The sequence below is a fragment of the Dermacentor variabilis genome, chromosome 8, assembly GCF_050947875.1.
Source record: "Dermacentor variabilis isolate Ectoservices chromosome 8, ASM5094787v1, whole genome shotgun sequence".
NCBI lineage: Eukaryota > Metazoa > Arthropoda > Arachnida > Ixodida > Ixodidae > Dermacentor > Dermacentor variabilis.
The window spans coordinates 37,063,976-37,088,778 of NC_134575.1; the positions used below are offsets into that span (position 1 = coordinate 37,063,976).

Genomic DNA, 24,803 nt, shown 5'->3' on the forward strand with positions numbered 1-24,803 from the left:
CAACGCATCACGTGACTCGCCGCGCCGAGCTCCGCTGCCGCCGGCTTGGCGCATGCGCTCTCCGCAGCTGGGTCGCCGACAGACCACGTGACTAGCCGCGCGCCTGGCTGAGGAGCGCCGCGCTCGCTTAGTCTGCGACTTTGGCCATGGATGAGAGCGAGCCCGGGCTGTCTTCAGTGAGCGCTGCGCGTGAGCGGGAGGCTTCGAGCCGTCGTCGCCAAGCGGTGTCTGACCACCCCGCGGATATCGCCCGGCGAACTGCTTCACTGGAAGAGGGTCCGGAATGCAACAGGTGTCGCACCGTCGACATCAATGTAGCGACCGCGTTCACGCCGTGTCCGTTTGTGCTTCGACGCTGCGCATGTTCGCGGCGTCTCTTTGCATGTGGGGCACTTGCGCTTTCCCTGTGGCACAACAGGCGTTGCACCGTCGAGCGATGCGTGTCTACCCAAGCCTAATCGCAGTCACGTCTAGCCACCGACCTAGTCACAGCCGTCATACCTGACTTAACGATGATTCTATACCTAGTTATATTAATTACAGCTAAAGCAAAGGTTAACCAAGTGAAACCAAGACTTAACCAATCTTTCGCTTTGCAAATCCTGGGTTAGCTGAGCTAAGCCGCAGCCATTTTTTTCTTACGAAGCGTGCCTCACAATTGGAGCGTCGGCCATTCCTGCAGATGACGTCATGTCACGTGACTCGCAGGCCTGGAAGCTATTTGGAAGCTGCGATGCTCACAGTGGCACGTCGCGCGTACCGCGCAACACAATGTCAGCCTCCGGAAAAAAAAGTGGTCCTCCAAAAAAAAAAGAAAACTCCGGTGTTAAGCGAAGAGACGGGCGGAGCACCATGCAGTGAGTCACACGGACGGCGACGGCTTGAAACAACGCACAGCCCGGATGATACAGACAAACGGATCGAGCGAAGCGCACCACTCACACACATACACGAGCCGGCAGCGGAAAGGGCTTTGACGAAGAACGCTGCTTACTTAAACGCCCTGACCCTCTCCGCGTAATACGGGCTGACACTCCTGCAAAGAGGCAGAATCAGAAGACGCACTGCGAGCAAATGCACATTGAATCAGCGGCATCACACGCACCCGCGCACACAAAACACTCTTTCTGCAGCCGGCGCGCGAACTTCATATCCAAGCTATACAAACCGAAAGCAACTTCAGAAACTAGTCTGCTAAAGATGCTGAGTTAGCTCTCGCAGAACCTCTCTTACCTAACAGCATTTCCTTACTGGCCTGCTTTTCGCGCAGTCGCCACACGTGACGACAACACGTGACGACGGGCGTGAAGATAAAAACAACCCTTACACCGGTGTCCCGAACGACTTGCGGCGGCAGAATCGATGGACGCTACGCAACTACACACTTCGCTGCGCCAAATGCATACTCTGTAAATTAATATGCACTCCTAAAAGAAACAGTAAGGGTATAAATCGGTCTATAACTCACGCACTGCACTCTTAAACGTGAATAAGGACCTGAATAGGTCTACAAGTAATGTCTTTAGTCCAATAAAGGGTGTAGGAGTGTGAGTTATAGACCGATTTACACCCTCATGCACATTTAAGCAAGCGCGTAAATTATTTTTTTGCAGTGTACAACGTTATGCGCCATTCTCTGGCACGTAAAGAACAACACGCAACGACACAAATCCCGATGCGAGTCGTTGAAGCGGGACAGGAAGCCCAGAGAAGCTGTCTACATTTAATCTCTTCCGTGTTGTAAAGCCCCTTAAACTTCGTAAAGTAGCGGTACGCTTTAAGAATGCCGCCTCCTCCTCGCGCGCTCTGGCCGAGGCCAATGCCGCGTCGCTATTGGCCTAATGGCATCACGTGGGCCCTCGCGCCGTGCTTGAGCGCCATTTTTGCTCGAGAAGCGTCTACGGAGTGGCGAGGAGCGCATGTTGGCGCCGTTGCTATGCTCGAGCGGTGTAGGCGGCGCCACGGTCGAGGAGGAAGCGTGAAAGAGAGGAGAAACGAGGAGGAGTGAAGGCGAAGGAGGAGAGTGTCGCTACCTTACGAAGTTTAAGGGGCTTTACCGGATGGATGGATGGATGTTATGAGCGTCTCCTTTGGAACGGGGCGGTGAGCTGCGCCACCAAGCTCTTGCTATTATACGGCCTAATGTCCTACCTAGGTTACAAAAGAAATAGAGATAAAAACCAATCTGAACTCCCACAACCAAATTTTCTGGCCACCTATTGAGAGCTTTGCTTTTGTACGTCTCCGTTTTCTGTCGTTTCGCTACTTTTCTTCCACCAATCTTCCAATCACCTCTTACTAATCTCTATTGCGGACATGTTTACTTTTCCCCTGCTCCCGCTAAACCCAAGGGCTTCAAGGAGGCCAGTGGTGCCTAAATCGTGTTGGCTTCTCCCACGCCCTCTATATATACACGCGCGAAACCTGAGCGTGGCGCCGACACCTAACGCCTACTGAATGCAACGATGCGTAACGGCCGCAGGCAGATGCAGCTGTCTCAAGTACACCGCTCCGAAGATTCAGAGCGCAATCCTGGAGCCAGTGCAATACCGAGCCAACCAGCAGCCATTTACGAGGTGCTTAATTACGACGCAGAGTATTTCTTCGTGACGCTGTTGACGGGCTTATAACGTCATGCGATGCTTCAGAATTCGTGTCGACCTTTTCTTTCACGTTTTCTGCCTCACGAAACATGCTCACTTCTCTGTGGCCTTCTTTTTTTTGTTGTTGTTGCGTGTAACGTATAACTACTCTACCTATATCGCGATATTTCCACGAACTTCACGTATGGTGGGTCCACCAATACGTAGCGATTGTGCAGGCTGGTGACGTCAGGCCGATCCCGGATGGCGCTTACATACGAGGGGATTTGTGAACACGGTGTCCGGTCCAATCTTAGCACAGCTCTATATGTACAGGGTGAACTCCGTGTTCCTATCTGATGGATTGGGCTTAACAAAGGCCGCCTCTCTGTGAGTAGTTGCTGCTCTTACAATATCTATTACTACTAAAAAAAAAAAACAGAGGTCATTCTGGTAAACGCATGCGAGACGCATCAGCGCATGGTTTCAGATAAACTGATACCACTTTGGGGTTCCTCAACTGCACTTAAGTTCAAGCACACGACTATTCTTTTCTTTCTTTCTTTCTTTCTTTTTTTCCCATTCCGACCTCCCCCCTCGGGACGCGGCCTCCTCGCACGCGGGTCGAACCCACCAGCTCGTATTCGGCCACTCAGCCGTACCACCGCGGGCGATTTACGATCCATCTCGTCCGTCATACTTTCGGCAGGGCTTCCATGCTCGCAGGGACGATTTACAAAAGAAGTTGAACAAGCGGGCGATCCGAGAGGTATAGGACGGCAGCAGTGTGGACAGAATGGCGCTAACGTCGCGTCGCACACGCGCCATACATACAACAGCGCCACCTGTAGGTACTCGTAAGAAACGCCCTGTGCAAGACGGAGAGAATCGCAACGGTCACACCCATCCGCCAACTATCCGCGGTTAGTCGGTACCCGGAAACCCGCTCGAGCGACATTGCACCCTCTCGCTGCTTGCGTTATCCTGCCATGCCGTTAGCACTAATACCCTCCGCGGCTTGCAAGAACAACGCGCGAGGCGGCGCCTCTTTAGTAGCAGTACCGAAACGCGCAGCAGCTGCCGTCGCGCGCAAGTTGCAGATCCGTACGGGAATCCCGGCCTCGCTTTCCTTGCGGCGAAACCGCAGCGCCCTACACTTCAGCGTGCCGCAGCAGTGGCCTCCGAGCCGCTGCGCGATGGTGAGGCAATCTGCACCCCGAGCCGGATTACTATAGCAACCGCGGGCGGCTGCAGCGCGCCGAAAAGGGGGCGGAAGGGTGGGTGGTGAGCAGGCGGCTGTAAGAGAAAGAAATCAGCGCCGCGCGGAGCTTGATGTAACGAGTGGCCACGCCGCCGCAATATGAGCTCCGCGCTCCGCGAAATTATGACAGCCATGGAGCCCGCCCTGCGTCTCCTACCGCACACACACACAATCTGCCCCCTCCCCCCCCGCTCCGTCCCGCGCCCCCCTCTTACCCTCCACACACTTCTACTACTACCGCCACTGCCACCGTCGTTCCGCAACTTCCGTACCGAGTCTCTGTTCTCCCGCATACCGCCCACAACAGTGGGCTGTTGCAAGTGTAAGGCGGCGCGCCTTGCTCATCTCCTAGAGGGCGCTTTTCTTCGCGGCAACCTATTACAAGCCTCCCCCTCCCCCCCTCTTCCACGCGCGCGTAATGTCTCGTCCAAACGACGGTCACTTCTTGGTCGGTAGTAGAGGCGTTTGGCGCCGCCCTGGTGGCCGTTTGGAGCAGTTGCCTCTTCGTTGGTATCAGACGCACGATACTTCCAGTGTGCATTTGTGTTTGGGGGAGGGGAGGGTTGCGTGAGTGGCCAAGCTCACCAGAGTGGTGTTACACGAACGCTGTGCAGTACGGTGAAAGCCGCCGTAAGGATTACGTTTGACGCGTTCCATTGTTTTGGTTATGAACCCTGCTTCCGGCTCCCCATGCTCACCCGTTCATTTTTTCATGAATGAAAGTCCTTAGAAAGGACGGCATAAAAAGTCTGTTGTCTATCAATTGACTTTTTATTGTTTTCTGTAGATTTGCCGTTGAGATGAAAGTGATCATAGAGCATGATTTGGAAAAATAAGTGCCCGCTCCAGTTGACCGCGGTAATCCTTGCGTGAGCCTTTCATTTACACGACCACCCGTGCATTTTGTCTTAAAAAGTCTTTATTTAGAAAAGACGGCACCTAAATTTTGTTGTCGTTCGAGTGAGTTTTGCCTTCTGTATACTTGCCGTTGAGCTGCAATTGAATATCAAGCATAAGTTTCCGGAGTGGAAAGTGCTCGCTCCATTTTTCACCTGTAATCCTTCTGTGATCCTCTCGTGATCATTTTGTCCACGGAAGGATTAGTGACTGGCGCTTAACTGACTGGTCCACTTTTTCTTAGTTTGGAACGGGAAAAAGCAGTGGCATCGTTGACTTGGTTACGCGTTTTCACTCACCGCACAGACCTCATTACTAAGTAAAGACAGTTTACGTGCATTTAGTATAGCCGGTTCCAGTTCCTAGCTAGCTGACGTGAGCCCCCCGTCAAAAGTAGTTGTACAAGTTCTGTTGAGTTTCCACCCAATTTGTTTGCGTTCGACAAACTTTCCGCAGAGAAAGAGAGAGACAGAGATTGTGAAGAGGAAGGGCTCTATTTTGTGCAACATTTTAAGGAGCACGGTTCAGCGAATACAATTGAATGTCATGCATCAATAGGAGAAAAGAGATGAAAGACAGATATATAGGTGAGCCACATTAATGGTCATATCGGCTACTCTGTGCTGGGTGAAAGAGTAAATAGTAGAAAAGATGATAACAAAAGAAAAAACGTGCGGAAGGAATCTGTCTGCACAAACATGATGAATACATCTGACAGCGATTGTAGTCTTTCATACAATCTATATGGGTCAAAAAACGCGCATCATTTCTTGTAAAGTAACTCTGACTTAGACTGAGATCAGGGTCCAGGGATTCTACTTTCCGTTATAAGGGCACGATTTTAAAGTCAGTCGTGCGGGGCGGGGAGCAATATTCTTTGTTCGTTGAAGCGACGCTGACTTCCCTAACAAAAGTCATACCTTTTTCTTTTACGTTTTCATTGACATTGTATTGCGTTTTCATTGACTTTCCGCATTACTACGCTGGAATGTCCAGCCATATTTATTAAAATCGAGAACGGGGCCGACAGATGGAGTAGCACACTGTGCTATAGAAGTTAGATAAACAGGGGATAAAGTGTCTCAGAAAGAAAGGGTGGCCAACGTTTCGATAAGTGCAGCCATGTTTGTCGAAGGCCTTTGACAAATATGGCTCCACCTCTCGAAACGTTGGCCAGCCTTTCTGCGGCTTTTTATCCCTGTTTATCTAACTTCTACACCAAGATACGGCATATTTTTTTCCCAAGGGCTGCGCGATGTTTGCAATGGCCGTAACTTCTGGCGTACTGCGTAGAATGCTGCGCAGAGAGAACGGAATACGAGGAAGGGGTGCACCGCCTGGCGACGGTGACGGAAGGGCCAGTTCTGGGGAGAAACGTGAGGTTTCCCTCTAGTGTGTGCGGCGAGGGAAGTAAAGAACGGAGATGCGCGCGGCAGCAGCAGCGTTAGCGAGAGTGTCCGGTGCTCGGGGCTCGCCAGGCGAACGCGGGGATGCCTCCGCCCGTGGGGCGACGACGATCTGCGTAAATCAGGGCCGCGTCTGCGATGCTCCTCTCATGAGCGCAGCCTCGAGCTTACAGCCGTTGGCTCAAAAGAATTACGAGGAGAAGAACTATACTTCGTTGGTCTTCTAGAAGTCTTGCTTATACGTTTAAAGGAGGAGGAGATTACAACGAAAAAAAAACGAATAGAAAAGAAATAGATGCGAACGTTGTTGTTTGTTTATTATTTCTTTTTATTTTACTTTATGAGATTAAAGCGAGTTCTGTTATGAGCGACTCGAATGAAAAAAAAATTAAGTGCAGTGGCTACGACGACCTAACGGCATTAACGCAGGTGCGCGAGCCATCGTTTCTCGCTTATGAACGACAGAAAAAGAAAGGAAGAGGGTTAGCGAATCTCCCGACTAATTTTATTTACGATCTAATTTTATTTACAGTTACGTTTTTCTCAAGTAGACAGCGGCGTTTCCGAGGCCTTCGAGAGTACAGGCCCGATGTTAGTGTTCACTGCTTTTTAAAGGACGATACGCTCTCAACGCTCCAGCCGTCCCGAACAGGTGTTGTGGCGAAGCGGGATGTGTGTGCTTGCTTCTGTGGCGGCGTTTCTTCGAGTCGCTATAAACAACGTTTCGTGGTTTGCGTTCCAGTCTCCGCGGTTCTCTGCAACTGCCTTCCACCCATCTATCAGCAGCCTATGATATGTCCGCTGTAGAGCGATGACGTCTTCTAGTCATATCTATTTCAATTTCTCCTCTAATTCCCTTCCTCCACCGTTCTCGATTACGCTTCTCGTCCCTTGGCATATTCCATTACTCTTATAGACCATCGGTTATCGGTTCTACACGCTGCCGAAATTGCCCCCCTCTCCCCTTTCCTATCTCAACTAGGATATCGTCTAGCAGCGTTTACTCTCTAATCTATAGAGACCTGTTGCTGTTCCTTAACGTTGCGTCTATAATTGATTATTGGATGCATCGCTGTTAGCGTTGGTACCCTCTCAAGTTTTTTTATAGCGATAACAATTGCAAGGTTACTCCAAGCAAATTTTTACCGTCGCTGTCGGCGTCGCCGTGAGGTTCCGTATATATTTGTTGTCCTCAGTGTTTTAGTCACAAAGGTTTGCACTTGCCAAATGCACTTATACGGGTTTCACATGGAGAATACTGGTAAGCTGCCCGCCAAGACTTCGTAGTTCACTTCTTAGCAATTCCGCTGTACTTGCCCGTTTGCCAAAAAAAAGAAAGGGCGAGGAGGTCTCCGCACCGCAGCCACGAACAGAAAAGCGCAGCCTGTCGTACCTTGATTGACTGATTGGTTGATTGCTTGACTAGCAGAACTGATTGATTGATTGATTGATTGACTGATTGACGAGATTTAAGTGTCAAAGAAACGCGACGAGCTGTAAGAGACGCCGCAGTGGCGCGGTTGTGGAATAGCGTTGGGCGCCTGGGGGTTATTCAACGTGTATACAAACGACGGTACTCGAGCGTTGGGGGCCGTAATGCTGCCATCGCGGTGGGGATTCGTACCCCCGACTTCGTGCTCGGAAAGATAACGCCATAGCCACGAAGCCACCGTGGCGGGTATGTCTCAAAACAACACCCGGGCTTTGAGGACGCGCCGTAAAGGGAGGGGGGGGGGGCTGATCAAAGAATTGCTCAATAAATTTTTGAGTAAATTGTGGTTAATAAACCTGAACCCAAAGGTCGGTACGCGAGTGGCTTTCGTGGCAAATTGCTTACAAATGTTTAGATGGACGGCGGTTTGATGCTTCGATGTTTTCATGGCTTGTGTTTATCTCTACTTGTTAAGCGTGTATCTATGAATTACCTAAGAAGAGATGGGTACCATTTCTGATAATTTTCTTTTACGTTTAACCGGTTATTGCTTGTAAAGTGCAATTGACGTGTGTACTTATGCGAACTATTTACTTCTGGCACGTAGTGATTTGCTCTAACCATACTGTACATTGTGTGCACCAGCATTTGACTGACTGTTATTCTTCCAGTGGAGCAGCGACTATGGCGTTCAGCGACAGGTCCAACCAGCTTTGAGAACATCGTACGATTTGCGTCCGTAAAAAAAAACACAAACAAACGTTGAAGTTGAATTTCGCATCAAGTCGGAGAAACGCGATCGCCAATCGAACCCGTGACCCCGTGCCCCGAAGCGGAACGCTGTGTTTCCTTTCGAGCCATTCGGCGGCACTCGCGGGGGGGGGGGGGGAGGGAAGGTGCGTCGTTACCTACCTCGGTATGGAGATGTTGTCGTCGGGCAGCACGAGGTAGCATCGCTGCCGCAGCAGGCCCGCCCACAGCTGGACCCCGACGATGCCGAAGATGAAGAAGACGAAGAAACACAGGAGCAGCACGTTGCCCAACATGGGCAGCGTGTCCAGCAGCAGCATCACCAGTATGCGCATGCTCGGAATGCGGTTGATGGCTCGCAGGGGTCGCAGCACGCGGATGGTGCGGATCGCCGACAGGTTGATGTTACCTACGTCCAACACGTACTCCAGGGCACTGCGCGTGGTTTAAACGCCACGACGTCATCACTTCCCGCCATCTTTTTTTTCATTTTGTCGTCTCGAAGTCACGTGCATCGTTAGCATCGTCACCCTCCTCTCTCTTTCATCGTCAGCATCGTCATTTCTTTTCCTGCCTTTCATTTTGCCGTACCCTCTATCCTTTAAGTTCAAATCCCCGTGCGAGCGATTTCGCGCGTGACGGCGACGAGCGACGGCTTCGGGCGCCGAAACGGGCCGTTGCGCGGCCGGGGCACGTATTCTCGGACGGGGGTATTCGGGGATAGTCCCTTTCGGCGCGCGCTTATTGGCTGGTTGAGCGAAACCGGATGCGCTGATTGGCTGGTCGAGCACTACGTCACGCGAAAGCTGTAGCAATCACCTAGAGTGATCGTCCGAGAATGCGTCCTCAGGTCGCTCGTTCTTGTCGCTCGATCGCTCGGTTTTGAAAAAAATCTAGCAATTCGTCGCACATCGGCCGGAAGTGCTACGAGCGACTAGGCAAAAGCGCGAAGCCGGAACAGATGTACACCAATGACGTACTACCGGTTGTCGCGCGAAAAGAGACAAACGACCGATTTTTGATACGCGCAAAGATAAAAAAAATTACTGCAAGACCCTCAAACATAATTTATGCTGCTCTGTACAGCGAAACACAGCGACTTATTTTATCAGAGCATTGCGTAGCGTCAGTTTCGGTGCGTACTTGCTGCCCTCGTACCGGCAACATCGCGGAGACCTCGCTCAAAGACGTCGCTCGCGCAGGGTTCGACTTGCAGGCGACGAGTGGACGCGACGACTAACTCCATCGCGTCGCTTGTCGCGCGCAGGATCGCTTGCGTGGGGTTATTCACTCCAACGCTGAGTAGCTGAATGGAACACGGTGTGTCAGTCTGACCCTCTCAGTTTTTTCCTTATTATAGAAACTAGGGGAGGGGGGGGGTGCGAACAGTAATTTTTGATACTGAATCGAATACGAATGGAACAGTACCAGAAGCGAATCGAGTCGAATGTTGAACGCGTTTTCGATAGTTTTCGAATAATGAGCAGGCAGTTTTTCACAAATAATGTGAAGCTACGTTCACATCCTAGTACGCGTAACAGTTGGCAAGTCTCCGTCACTAAATTGCACGTTATGAAGAGTTGGCTAATAAAAGCCCAAGTTGAGCAATAGGATCGAGAGAGGAGCGGTTTCTTCGCATGCACAGGACTCTTCAGGGCAGTGCGAATGATCGCTGTATAGCCAGTAGAGTATGGATTCCTGAGTGGCGCAGCATGCCCCACTACGTGAGTTTTCGTGTTTTATGCCTACACATTCTGCACGTGCGATTGAAATTTATCGTGCTTTTGCTCCAATATTAGGTTTATTTACGCACAGTTGACATTACGAAATATCCCAAAACTATTACAAAATATTTGGATTGACGATTAGTGACTATTCGATACCAAGACAGAATCAAACAGGATACTATTCGATTCGTAATTCGAAGGTTTAAAAGAAATCGCACGGTCCTAATAGAATCTTTCTCAGTTTTTCAGAAGTGTCAAAAGTGGCTTTCCCGCAAAGCGAAAATGCGACAAATATGGCGGCCAGAGTGCGCATTGTTAAAATGGTGGCTTCCGGTCAATTCACACATTGTTATTGCTGTGCATTAAGTACGATGAGTATAAATGCCTAAATAATAAATAAAGAAAGCAACAAAACCGTAATTATCGTTCTATCAATGTTTTGGCAGCCATGTTTTAAACGATTGACGATTGAGGGACGGAAAGCGTGACACTTCGTTGGTTGAATACGCAACGAGCAGACTATCGTCAAATTTTCTTTCATAGAAATTAGTCGATTGAATCTCGAGCTACATTGATTGGAAGGCTTGTTGTGTGTCTCGGTAACTTCGCCAGTTGGCGCGGCCTCTTCTTGTTTAATGCGTTTCTCTTTTCTCTCTCGCTATTCTTACGTTGAACTAGAATCTTTGCATTTTGCGGACCTTCAAAACGCATTCTTGTTTTTTTTTTCCTGTAAAGGGTGCACCGCCACACTTGCCACATTGCTGTGGCGAAGCTACTGCAGCATTTTGTAGGAGCTTGCAGATTGTGCTTTTTTTCTTTTCTTTACTCGAGTACCTCATTTGCGAAAAAAAAGGTGGTAATTGCTGCGTCCACGGAACTAAGCGAAGTCTTTTTTCATTTTAGCACGCAGCTCACAGCTGACAGTTCGACCGGCTAACTGACTGACTGATTGATTGTAGATAGATCGAGTCAGTAAGTGCATTGAGTAAGTGCATTGAGTAAGTGCATTGAATGATCGATCAGTCCGTCGGTCGATTGATTGAGAGAGTTAATGAGCCAATGACCGATTTATATATTTAGTTATTGGTTGGCTGACTTAGCAATTGATTGATTAATCGATTGACTGACACATCGATTGAATGAGCGAGTGATCGGCGGAGTGATTGCTGGATCAGTCACGGTAACACCATCCCGTTTCCTCACCCGGCGACGACGATGAAGAAGTCCAGGCGGTTCCAGGCCTCGGCCAGGTACGCGTTGCGTCCCAGCAGCCCCATGGCGAGTACCTTGATGGTCATCTCGATGGCGAAGAAGGCGAATATCAGGTCGTCGAACACCTGCAGCAGGCGGCATCGCGCCGAGTGGCAGCCGTCGTCCGCGCACGGCTGGTACATGCCGAGGGTGACGCAGTTGAGCAGGATCACCAGCATGCTCACCCGCTCGAACCACGTGATCGGCGGAAGCGTCGTCGTCAAGGAAGTGTACGCAGGCGCCAAGAATGCACAAACGCGCAGACACAGACACACTCACGCACAACACCGCACGCATGCGCAGCAGCTCGGCAGTGTGCTAGCATAATGCTAGAGCAATAGTACTATATAAGTGTGTGTGTCGGCTCGTGTGTGTCCATGGCGCCTATGTGCAGTTCTTTGACCTCACCGCTCTGATCAGAGCGGTGAGGTCGAGAAAGTGCGCATAGTCGCCATTGACACGCACGAGCAGACACACGCGCACTCCCATGTACACGCGCAGCCGCTAAACAATGCGCTAGCAAGATGCTACAGCATACAGCGACTTGTGTTTTTGAGTGCAGTTCTTAGGCTCCCGTTCCTGCGTTGCGCGTCGGCGTCCCTCGGCGTAACGGAGAGAACGAGCGCAGCGAAGGATGAAAGAGCGAACGCGGAACGCAGCGGGGGATGAAAGATGGCGATAGCGAAGGGTGTGCGAGGAGGAAAGCGGAGGAGGAGGACATAGCGAAAGCGTGAAAGGAAAAGAGTAGTGGTGCGCGAGACGGGCTCCGCGGCGACAACCGCTACGAGAGGGTGCCAGAGTAGCGTGCGTCCATCGATACCATATATGGAAACAAAGCGCCGCATGAGCGGAGGTCTGTCTGCGGCGGCTGCAGGGAATCGAGCCCGCGCGCCCCCCACGCGCGGCCTTTCGCGATCCTCCCGATTAGCCGCGCCGATTAATCGCGCCGCACTTCGCGCCGTTTGCAACGTGCCTCAATCTTTCTCGTTGCAACGAGAGAGATTGTCCGCGCCAGCGAATATACCGCGACATGGAAACACGCATAGAGCTGGGCTCACATTCCGCATTCGCCGGCAAATTTTCTTAAAGCGAATTCGCCTGCCATCTCGACCTTGGTTTGTCTGCTGGTTGACGGGTTGGTGAGCATCTCGACGGACGTATTTGTGGCTATACACGCGAAGGTTAGAAGTGCGTTGAATAAAATTACCAGCCAACAGGCTTATATAACCGTCGTACGCTGACCCACAAAGTAGCGCAAGCAAGCGCATCTCCTGTTCGCCGTAACAACAGATAATTATTCAACCGAGCTTGGATATATACGCCGACTCGCACTTATCTCTAAGCACACCGACCTGTTAATGAAATACTGAATTGTAACTAGCAGATTCCTTGCTTTATGTCCTTTGATTAAGATATTGGGGGCGTACGCCATTAGGTGAGTGCTCGTTCTTGGCCAGTTCTCCAGAGAGAGAGAGAGAGAGAGAGAGAGAAAGGCAAAGGAAAGACAGGGAGGTTAACCAAAGATTATCTCCGGTTGGCTACCCTGTACTGGGGGAGGGGTAAGGGGATGCAATAGGTGAGAAAGAAAGAAGAATAAAAAAAAGGAAAAAAAAACCTAAGCACACACACGCACGTACACACGAACTATTTCTCTGGGCACTGTCACGCAGCCCGCAAAGGCAGAATGGGTGTGTGCCACTGTGACGAAAGAACCGCCGAATCCCTAAACGTTTTTCGATACGTGTCTTGCTTCTCTGTGCGCACACCTGCCGATCATCATTCTTCCCTGAACAAGCATCATGCGCAGAATTCGTCCTCGTGACGTCACTGCGTGTGCGTTTCACCCTTTGCATCCGCCTGATTTTCATTTTTGCAAAGCCTGCGAACGACGCAGTGCACAAACATAAAAAAAAATTGAATGGCGAATAAAGTTGTGACCTTCGCGATGGAATAACGTCAAACAATGCGTGAGATTAAGCGCCGCGTAGTATGGATGTAAACAAAATGGTAGCATCGCCGTAAGGTTATAGCATAGTTTACGGCCTCATTAAAAGCTTCGCTAGACGTAGATTCAAATACATGCGTTGGAGCTGCATAATTCCTTTTTTTTTCTAAATATATTTCAAGAAAAGGCACTGAGTTTATCCGTGCTCCGTTGTTGCTCAATATTTGCGGTGGGACTGCATATTATAGTCCGGACTTTTCAGTAACACTTGGCGCTATTACTTGCAAGGTTCGCAAAAAAAAAGAAAAAATTACGAATTTGCTTTTCTTCTGCACTCCTCTTGGTGTCACAGCACACCAGCCAGCGATTTGCGGAATCCAACCACGACGACCGTGCTTCGACCTACTGCGGCCGCTGGAAGCGAGGAGCCGCCATTTTCTGTACCCCTCGCAATATGAAGGCCTCAGACAAAAAAAAAAATAGAGAAGAAAGCTCTGCTCCACACTCTCAATAGTTCCTGTTGAATTTATATTGACTTAAATACGCAAACTGAAGCACTTTGAAAAAAAAAAGGAAAATGCTACTGAACTTTTACCTACTGTGAGGGCGCTCGATCGATGCTCAGATTAGGTGAGGTTAATAAAGCGCACCTCTCGACATCAGCACTCGGATAATTGGGCTGAATTTCAATGTGAATATCGAACGTTATCTCATTGTTTTTGAAAGTTTGCGCGTGTTTTGTACCGTGCTGTGTCACAAAACGCACCTGAGAAGCGGTTTCTGTGGCTGTCAATGTCTGTCGGCAGGCCTCGTGCCCACCGGATTTCGCAAGCCGCGAAAGGCGACCGAAGCATTAACACCGCCGCGCCATGGCAACGGGTGCTGTCGCAATCGCGATTGTTTAAACCCCGGCGGGAAGTAAAGGAGAAAAGAACCCACACAGGTATTGACCGTCTCTTCTTTTTTTTTTTTGCCGGTAGAGCCGGCAGTGATATCGTTAAGCGACGGCGCATCTTTGTTACACTGTATCGCGAGGCTGGGCGACGCTTACACAGGTGCAAAAAATAAGCCGCGCACTCAAGAGACGAAAGTTATTTGCGCAGCCGTTCTTCAACGGTGAGCGTGTTCGCCTTACAAAAGTTGGTATGTAAATTCTGCTGTGTTTCTATTGAATATTTGTTGCCTTTAATATACTTTCTTGTTGTTGTTGACATGCAATCGCAGCACCATGCAGGACTTCTGCAAGGGATTCACAACAAAGTATTTCGTTCGCTATAGTGGTTCGTGTTCGCGGGTGCCTGCTAATCGTTAATTGTGAAGGCAGTGGCGAACGCCTCCTGCTATTGGCCCACTTTTTTTTTTGCAAATGTTAAGCTTAGCATATTCGGCCGAACAGCTGTTTAGAAAACAAAGCGATAGGAAAGGGCCGAAGGTCTTCACTGAACACGGTGTGCTTTTAAGCGTCTTGCGGCACTCACCAAGTTTACTAGCAGCTATGCGTACAAAATCTGCGATGTGGTGGGTCAGATTTTAATGCTTCGGGTCAACTTAGTCGCGTGCGTAGGCTTTCTTCTGAACGAACTCTTTTCCTTCTCTTGCCGGTGAGTGTGACGAATCAGAATCATCTGGGGCAGTTATATCTGCCGACGCTAGTATTTATATATTACGTTCCGCGGACATGAAGCATTTGAGCTGATTCCATCAAGCCGGCCAATGTGAATTATCTTGCGCGTGTTTCTTGCGCGTCTTATGATGTCACGCCGGCTTCCAGGACTTATCATGCGCACGGTGTGTGTATTTCTATCTATTTGTTGCTGCATTCTTTTAAAATATTCACCTTATCGTGTTCTTTGTATCCTCCTGCGAACAGAACTAGTCGTCACCACTGTTCGCTGGTTGTTCCTTTTGGTAATTTCTTTTCAAACAAAGTAAAGTCGACGGACCAGTTTCTGAGACGTGACGCGGTATCTGCGCTACGTAGGGAACGTGGGCGCAATGACGACAGACGCTGTGGTGCGCTGATAGATTAGTCGCGGAGCATGCATCGCCAGCGTTCGCGACGTGGCCCTGTCAAAACATCGGTCGTCTAGCGGGGGCGAAGCAGTGATCGAAGTCGGCGCCACGACGATCCGGTGCTAGTCGCTAGCTAGTGCGCTAGTCACTTCAGCATGGAATACCAACTAGCCCGGTCTCACACCATGCTTCGGTTCATTTCTAGTTCGTCGGGCTTCGTTGATCGTGTCAACCTTCATTCTGCGCTCGTCCTTGTCGCCCTTTTGTGCCCCGTGTCTACTCTTGCGCTAGTCACTTCAGCTAGAGACAGGTCGGTCTGGCAGCAGATCTCGTCAGAAGCCATCGTTCACGGAGTCCGAAGGCAGCGAAGCCTTTCCGGTTGGAGGTGCCGACTCGGTAGCGCATCAAGCAACGTGGCCAGGCGAGGCAGTGCTGGATGCAGGACACGACGAAGGGCATTGGTTGCGAGGTGACCGGGGAAGGAGAGGACGGGAAGGAAAGAGGTAGGTTGAACCGTCAAGCTTCTGTCGTAGCTAGAGCCGAGGCGTGATGCTGCCTCGCTTCGACAAAAGTGATGTGGAAGTTTAAGGAAATGCATTGAAACTCAATGGAAAGTTGACAACAACGCATTGAAAAGTTATTAGGAATGGTTCCCAATGAGTTGGTTTCCTTTTTTTTTGTTATCACGATAGACGAGCGCCCGCGTTTCGGTTACTACGGGTAAGTGAATAGCCGGCGAGTAGTAGGGCCAAGTATTCTTAACAAAGTACGATGTTAGAATATGGTGCATAGCTGTCGATGTATGTGGCACAATAGCGTAATGGAAGAAAGAACAAATGGACGGAAACAGTGCTTTTCTTCTGTTTCTTCTTTTTTCCGCTAAACTTTTGCGCTGCAAACATTGACCCAAGTATTCTTACTCACGAAGCAGCGTACCTTCAATGCCGAGAGAGAAAAATAATATTGTTATTTCCGGAAGAATTAAGGCCGCAGTACGGGCCTCCTGGCGCGAGCACGTTGTTTGCCTGCGCAGTACTTCTGAATGCATGATGCCATAACCATTTTCTACAACGACACGCTGTTTCAGGGTTACATAACGCCGTTCTTGGAGGAACCGACCATGATACTGTACGTTTCCATTAATATTAGTTTTTTTTGTTTCTTTGAGAATAAGAAGTTCAAGTTCTTCCTTTTTTCAGCCCACCTGTCGTTAGATAAATGACTCGCAATTGAAAGGGAGTGCCACGCTTATCAGTATTGTTTCTGCGCTGAGAAGGTCTCAGAACCAGGATGCCAGGCTGAGTCCTGGGTTCGTTTAGATTGCAGCGTAATCCTATATTATCGATGACCAATAGCCTCGAGCAAAAGCCATCAAAGCTGGTTATGTCACGGGGAACAAGTAGTGCGTGAACTACAAGGCGGCGTCACCGCCTGTGATTACATTTTACCTATCTTTAAGACTGACCTTTGTAGCATTCCTGAAGCGTAGTTGACCAATCCCGGTTATCTTCTAGTTGCTCTATATCCTCCATTTACCTTCAACTACGTGATAATCGACGGACGATTGATTCATCCCTCAGAAAAGTAAGAAAAAAACATTGTGTTTCTGTTGACTATTGGTTGCTTCCGATAAATAGAACTTTGAGACGTAATTGAATATCATTGCTTATTTTTTTTTGTCAAGGAACGAGCATGCGGGATGGTACACTTCTTTCCCTATATGGGCAGATGAATAGGCGGGAGGAAGGGGGAGGGAAGGTTCTGTGATTCTCCCTGCATTCACCGTGTCCACCTGCAAAATACAAGAGCAAAAAAATTGAGGGTTAGGAACTTGTAGCGAAACGCGTCGACACAGAACGAACACTCAATACCGTAGCGAATTTTTATACCCCCCCGCCCCACTATTAAAAAAATTATATTAACCCGACCAATTCACTGCTTCTCCAAACTTCGCGTTTGCAGCGAGAGAAGCAATGTATCCTTCCAAGCGGAAAGTTTGGAAAACGACGAACAGCGGTATAGAAACCGATGTGTCAGGTTAGAGCCAACGATTTGAGAAAAAGACTTGTCTTCATCAGTGCCTGCCGACGAAGGCAAATCCTTTGTCTAAACGTTGGCTGCAGCGTAAGGCATCTATTGTTCAATCACAGCTATTCCCTTCAAGTTTCCATCTTTATGCGGACCTGCCATACGTTAATATGTCCGAAAGAACAGCAGAAAATAACCGTAAATATAGTCACTACTCGCACAGGCGTTCGCTTACCAGCGCCTTCCTTTAAATGTGTAACCTACTCATTGACGAAAAGGAATTGACAGTCCGTAGGCCTCTCATAGCAATGCTTTGCTTTTATCTCTGTCGGTTTGGTCTCTTCTCTATACAAGAGAGAAAGAGAGATGCATTAATTATAATAAAAAAAAACCCTGAGAGAGTCGGCTTTACTCAAAGTTCTGACATAAGAATGTGTACCGATAACTACCGCTAGTTAGTCAATGTTCTTTTTCGTCCATGTATGGTGCGCAGACTGCCTGAGGATGCTCATCGGCGTGAATTGGTAAGATGACATGGATCGATCGTGTCGCAAACTTCCGTTCGTCCTTATCTCGTACACCCTTTTCTCCATGTTGGAGACATCCAAGTGTCCGATATTAAACAATCGAGAGACTGTAGGCACCCAGGAGGAACGGTAACTAAGTTTTTACTGAAGTATTATTTCGTCTTATACGCTTGCATTTTTGTGACGATAATGTACTAATCAAATCCGGAGGAGATAACGAAGGCTGAAAATTACTTTTAATGTGGCTCTGAAACTATGCGGCACGTCGGCAAGTCAATGTGCCGTTACCGATTTTCAAATCACGTTGCCCACTCCGCACAAATTTCTCATTATATCACAGAAGTGGCATCTCTGAACCGTTTGCAGACCGTCTAAACAAATTTCATGTGGGGTGAGCCCGCTATATTGACGTCATGATCCTAAGTTGCCAGGCCTCACGTTATGCGGGAGGTGTTGTAGGAAACGTTTGTGAAGCACTGGGATCTCTTCACGCTAGCCATAATGAGATAAAGAGAGAGAGAGAGTGAGAGCGAGAACTTAGACGCGCGCTTGATCAACTACGCGTGCTGTTTTCCTCCGGGCGCTTGACCCCTAATGATTGTTTTGACGAAGCGGCAGGATCCCCGGGGCCGGCAAGAGGGATGTAGGAGGACGGGAGAGGGGGGCGTAATGCGAAGATTCGAACGGATGGCTGCTGTCCCGCAAACGCTGTTGCTTTGCGGCCTGGGCTAGTTTTTTTTGCCCAGCTTGCTGGCTGCCGAGGAATTAAGAGTGGAGAGCCGCAGTGTTCCTCTCGTGCGACCGCGTCCCGACTGGGGCGCGAGCCACGTGCGCGTGACAGGGCTTATTCTTCTCTCACTCACTCACTCACTCACTCACTCACTCACTCACTCACTCACTCACTCACTCACTCACTCACTCACTCACTCACTCACTCACTCACTCACTCACTCACTCACTCACTCACTCACACACACACACACACACACACACACACACACACACACACACACACACACACACACACACACACACACACACACACACACACACACACGCACACACTCTCTCTCTCTCTCTCTCTCTATATATATATATATATATATATATATATATATATATATATATATATATATAACTTGTACGTATCATCAACCTTACAGGAAGGAAGTAATTGGTATGATGCGTTAGGTTACCTATAGCGCTAAACTATAAAAAGTTATTGCACAGGCCCTTAGCGTCAAAACTGAGCACTAATCAAATGCTAAACAATGATTTGGTATTCACAGATGCAGCACACTACCATAATCCAAAATGGCGCGCGCCGACTTGACTTATCGTACCGTGCTGAATTTTATGAGCGTGGCTATATGTGTACTTGCACCACTCGTTGCATTTTCACGGTATTTCCATTAGCATACTGCTGCATGTTGTACAGCACTGCATTACCATACTGTGCTCGCATTAAAGCACGGTATTGTGTACGCGCGTCGGCGCATCGCATCTTACTGTAGTGCGCCTGCATTGGCGCGCTGCATTGCACTGCATTTAATTTTGCGCCGCATTATCGCCTCGCACTTATGTGCGTCAGCGTAACTGCAATAGTGGAGCGTGCAAACCAAATAGCCAAACACGCACTTCTTTTCCTGCGCACTCACTCAGCAAACACAGCAGCGAGATTCGGGCAGAGCAGTAGGAAAGCAAACAGGTAGATAAAAAAAAAATAAACAACGCGAATGGCGGCCTTCTTAGGGCGAATCGCGAAAAGTGCTTCTTGCCCTCAAGAAAGAAATACATGTTTATCGTCTTCATTTGGTCAAACATTGGTTGTTGTGTAGGTACGTATTAAAAGAAGCTCGACCTCTGTAGCTGTACCCGTAAAGCAGGAAGAAGTTTTGCGTTTTATCGACGAAGGGAGCGTGGTTCTTGAACAGAGCATCATAAAAAAAAGGCTGTGCTGGTGGCTGTCTGCAGCACTACCAAAATTCTTGCCCTACTTTTTGATCCCTTTATGTTAGTGTTGTCAGAAAAAGAGTGGCGGTGACTCTTTTTTTAGTGAGAGTGTGCTGGTCGGCTTATATTAACTCCTTTTCCTCCCCGAGTGTTATCATAAAGGGAGCGCCGGTGACTCTGTTTTCAGCGGGAGTAGTGTTTGTCTTATAAACCGTTGCTCTTTTTGGCGTTGTCAAAAAAAATTGCAACAAGTCTTACTAAAATTTGTTCAGTGCATGCCCAAGGAAACCATTTGTCCCTTCGTACATAGGAGTTCGAGTTTTTTTTTAGTGATAGAACTAGCAATAATCGAATAAGCTCAGCTTCAATGTAAACAAATGTTGGGACCAGCATGAACGAAAAAAATGGAGGCAAAAAGACTAGTCGCTGTCTGGCCGGAATTTTCTCGGCAGATTGAAATCTAAGCGACCTTTCCACACGCTTTGCCAGCGCGTACAGAGGCGTTGTCTGCCCGGAGTGTGTTTGCACTGTGCGCAGTTTTCGGGAGCTGTGTTTGCACAGAGCTTTGTTTGTGGTTACTCCTGCCCAAAGAAATTGCCCGCATAGTGAACTTCTGCGTTGCGAGAAAAAAAAAGCCCATGGGTGCGTATATTAGGGGAGAAGGGCGACTTTGCTTAGTTAATATTTGTGGTGCGTGTTGCAGTCGTCCCATAAATACGTACACGTGTTTCGTTTTCTTCTATCGCCTTCTCCCATTTCTTTTTTTCGGTTGGCGACAGAAGACAGACAAATGAAGCAGACGACACGTATAACGCCGTGGCCTCGCCATAGCAAGCCATTACAGAATACAGAAGATCTATACAACAAAAGTACACTAGCAGACAGCGCTAAGGAAACCGAAGGGACCATAAAGGAAATACAGGACCACACTGCGAAGGGCTTGATAAAACGGACAAATAGAAGACAACAGAAGGAGAATAAAGGAGCATAGGACGCGTGGCTACTGTGTCGCATACGGCTACACGTCTACCCTCTTCTGCCATTGTTTTTTTTTTCACTTGGCGACAGAAGATAAAAAACAATGAAGCAGAAGATACGTGTAACGCTGTGGCCTCGCCATAGCAAACCATTACAGAATACAGATGAGCAGTAGAACAAACGGTTGACATAGGGCTCGTGGCTGCTGTCTCTGTACATACACAGTACACATAGGAGCATAGGGCACGTGGCTGCTGTCTCGCATGCAGCTACGAGTCGGTTGCCCTTTAGGCATGGACGGCGTTGTCCCTGCGTCTGAATTAACGTTTGTCTTTCCAGCCTCCGCAGTACTGCACAGGTCGGTCCCTTGGTGCCCTTCCACATCGTTCTTTATTCGCGCCCACTCCGCGGCCGATTTTTCCAACACATGCGACAGCATGCTTGGGTTAGTTTTCTTCCGTCCTGGGTCCTGTGCTGAGTTTCTTCGAACGCACGTCGACTAGATCTAAGGTACCTGCACTGCTTCTAGCCGCGTTTCCTGCGCTTTGTCACGTCTGTCTGTCTGTCTGTCTGTCTGTCTGTCTCTCTGTCTCTCTGTCTCTCTGTCTGTCTGTCTGTCTGTCTGTCTGTCTGTCTGTCTGTCCGTCCGTCCGTCCGTCCGTCCGTCCGTCCACAAGGTCCTCGTGATGCGCCGTAGCTGAAGTCGTAGGATTACTCCCTACGTCCCGGAATCCAACATGCACCCAAAGCTTGGCACACGAGCTTCCTTGCACTTCGCCACCACCTAAACGTGCCGCGTAATCCCCGCGGCCTCGATTTCAGTGTCAGCGGAATGGCACAGCGACATAGCGCGCCGGGGCAGGTCTGCGAGTCCGGTGCGCCGTTTAATATTTCGAAATCATCGCGAGCTCCAGTAAACGCGGCCTGCTCGCTGTTTATATACATGCGCCGCAAACAACATGCTAGCAGGGCTTAAACTCGCGTAAAGGCGGCACAAGTATCCGATTTGTTTTTTTTTCCCGGGCCAGCTTGCAAACGACTATAGGTATATAGTAGTGTTCGCCGATTCGCGTCACGCCCGGCATGCGTGCGTGCGATTCAGGACGGCATGTGGCGGCGCCTGGCGGACGCGGCATGAATCGCGTGACTGTTGCTCCCGCTGCTGCTGCTGCTGCTGCAGCTGCTACTGCTGCCTGGAGGGCGTTTTCTCCAGGACAAGTTTCGCAATGACGAGAGGTTGGGGGGGAGGGGAATGGGGATGGCGTTATAGAGCACTGTCATTTCCATACCGCGTATGCCGCTCCTCTTGCTCCGGTGCAAAGGCGTGTCGACGCATCGGAATGAGCGCGACCCACTGTTGCTCGGTGAGCGCCCAAAGAGAACAGCGGATGGGGACAATCACGTCATCGCTTCTTGCTGCTCGCTAAAGCTGTCTCTAAAGCAAAAATAAAAAAAATAAGAAAAAACTGCAAGTCCTCATGACTTTCTTCGGGAGACTGTAACGTGCCAGCATTATAGTATTCTATTATCGGATGGTGGTACACTGTATACAATCAACACTGTTCTAACGAACATGCTTCTGCACAAAGGATTGCTGAATAAATCAGGTAATTAATTCAGCATACCAAAATTCGCCCATAAGAACCTAAGTAATTTGTTTCTTTGATGGGCGTCCGTTACATACGGATTTGTTATCCCCAGAGGGGAACAGAATCAAGCAAATAATCTCTTTATTGAAAACAAAACTACGCGTATAGAAGGCTGTCACTTTTTGCCTGTGTGTGAACTGTTTCTTAGCGTCTCTAAGAATGGCTTCTCGATGCCACGTCTAAAATTTTCCCCAGCGCTCGAGACGCCGAATGGTGAAGATCTCGGTGAGGGAAAAGCGGATGGCCCGGGCTCAAAACATCCAATGTCGAGTTAGTTATGAATGAACTACCTTATGTGAGTTTCGTTAGGTCTTTTCTGTTCCATATAAAGAAAACTTTGCTTTAACCGGGTTACTTACATTTGTGTTCGACTGCATCGACGTACGCAGGATTTGTTTTACAACCTCACGATCATCCGTCAGTTATAGCGACCTTATTGCTTACCACCGCTGTCCACGAGTCTACAGCTGGTGGAAAGCATTGCACATTCAAGCGCACCCGCTTTCCGACCAGGCGATCTCCGGCGCTCCTTACGTCACGTGGCTCTCTCCGTCACACCACTCCACTGCTGCGCCATCTGTTGCGTTTCGATTGAGCTTTTATCGCCGTCAGTGCAGTTTCAGTTTAAACGCCATTGAATGTTACGCTCGACGTTTGCTAAGGAAAGCTAACTTGCGCTTCCGTTATATTGCTTTTCTTTCGCCTTTACGCAAGCAATCGCTTGTTTTTCTATCGAAATGTTACATTCAACAGAGGTTCCATTGAAATTCCATTGAAATGTGATTGAAGGTATCGCAGGATTTCTCTGCAAGGGCAAGCCGGGCCTGCTCCACTGCAATTCTCTTACTTTGCTCGTCTTTCCAGACGCCTCTAAATACACCTCTCAGCTAGGCCTTCCACTTTGCTTCGACCCCTAATACTACTACATCCTCTCGGCGGCCGGCAGCCTCGATAAGACAGTGCTGTCACTTTGGAGAGAACGGCAAGTTCTCCTAACCGCAGAAGCGGCGGCTCGCTTCAAGGACAAACCCGCAAATCCGCGGCGGCGATTCTGGGGGGGCTCAAGTCAACAGGCTGCCGCCGAAATCTGCGCTCAGCTCACGTCGACGGTGGCTTGAGGGACCGGCGGGCGGGCGTTCGTGCAAAGTGTTCCGAACAGGAAGAAACAGAAAGAAAGGAAGGAAGGACCAAAACGAACTGAAAAGAAAGAAGTACACGTTCGAGCGATCTTCCGGCCGAGTTTTTTTTTTTTTCACCGAAGTTGGAGGGTGAGAACTCGAATCTCGGTGCGGTTCCTTTTCGTTTGATCTGTCTTGTTTTGTCTTTTTCCCCATCTCGAGGAGCGTCGTCTTCGCCCGCGGGCTCGCAAGCCGATGTACGAACGACCAAACTGTGCGAAGCAGGAGAGGAGGATGGCGAGCATTTTGAGGCGCCACGCACGGACGCGTTCGTTGCCATGACAACAGCGGATTTCGGTCGGCCGCGCCGATCCAGCTTAGGAAGTGCGGCTGCTTCGCCCAAGTCCATGCAGTGGGGCGAAAGGCGTATACCGCTTTGCTATACGTGAGCTGACCGGGGTCGAGAATTCAAGGTCCGCTGTTCGCTGAGCGTTCCTTGCGCTAACACGGCGAGTAGTTTAGACGCACCGCGCTGCGTTGATAGATAAAAAAAAAGAGGCAGTAGTGAACGTCGGCTGGTGAGTGCCTTAACGCTTCTTACGAACGGAACTGTTTTGGTTTGGATTTGGAGCCGGTTATCGAGAAAGATGAGTGACATTTGCTTGTTCGCAACATATATATACACCCTCCCATTAATATATATATATATATATATATATATATATTAATGGGTGAGAAGACATTGCATTTCAACAGCAAGTCTACTTAACACAACAAAGAAATTAATATAAACACGACATTTCTGCATTGACTTCCAGGGAGGTATAGAATTACCCTCATGTAATGCCTTGTTCAGAGACCTTTGAGGTATAATAAATACATAAATAAATAAATAAGACACAAAGGGAGTAAGACTATAAATGGCCGCTTAGATTGCAACAAGACTGACTGACCGATTGAATTTAATACCCGGCCGAAGGCAACGCAGCGACTATGAAACATGCTGCAGCAGAGCGCTGCTAAATAATTTGCACCTCCTGGAGTTTCTGTGACGCGCACTCGAAATTCAATACACCATAGTCTTCGCCCCCTTTCACCTTCGTGGGAATGCGACCAACAGCGACCGTTAGTCGAACCGGAAACCTAACGCTGAGCAGCAGAAATGCCATAGCCACTGCGTCGAGCGGGTCGGTAGACTATACACCTACCCTGCAACCGTGCTTGCGTTCGTTGTGTCTCGTTCACGATGCACGGCCGTGGGCCGCAATAGTCCTGCGGCAGCTATA

General features: G+C 49.2%; 1 protein-coding gene across 2 annotated transcripts in view; it reads right to left on the reverse strand.

Annotated features, from left to right (window-relative positions):
• The window catches only part of Ca-alpha1T (Ca[2+]-channel protein alpha[[1]] subunit T), a 397,067-nt gene that overhangs the window by 93,772 nt on the left and 278,492 nt on the right, over positions 1–24,803 (reverse strand). For both annotated transcript variants that reach the window (XM_075701870.1, XM_075701869.1), the window contains exons 2-3: positions 11,259–11,504; positions 8,491–8,763 (exon numbers count right to left, since the gene is read on the reverse strand). In XM_075701870.1, the coding sequence (XP_075557985.1) occupies positions 8,491–8,763; positions 11,259–11,504 (519 nt within the window). The remainder of the gene's footprint in view (positions 1–8,490; positions 8,764–11,258; positions 11,505–24,803) is intronic.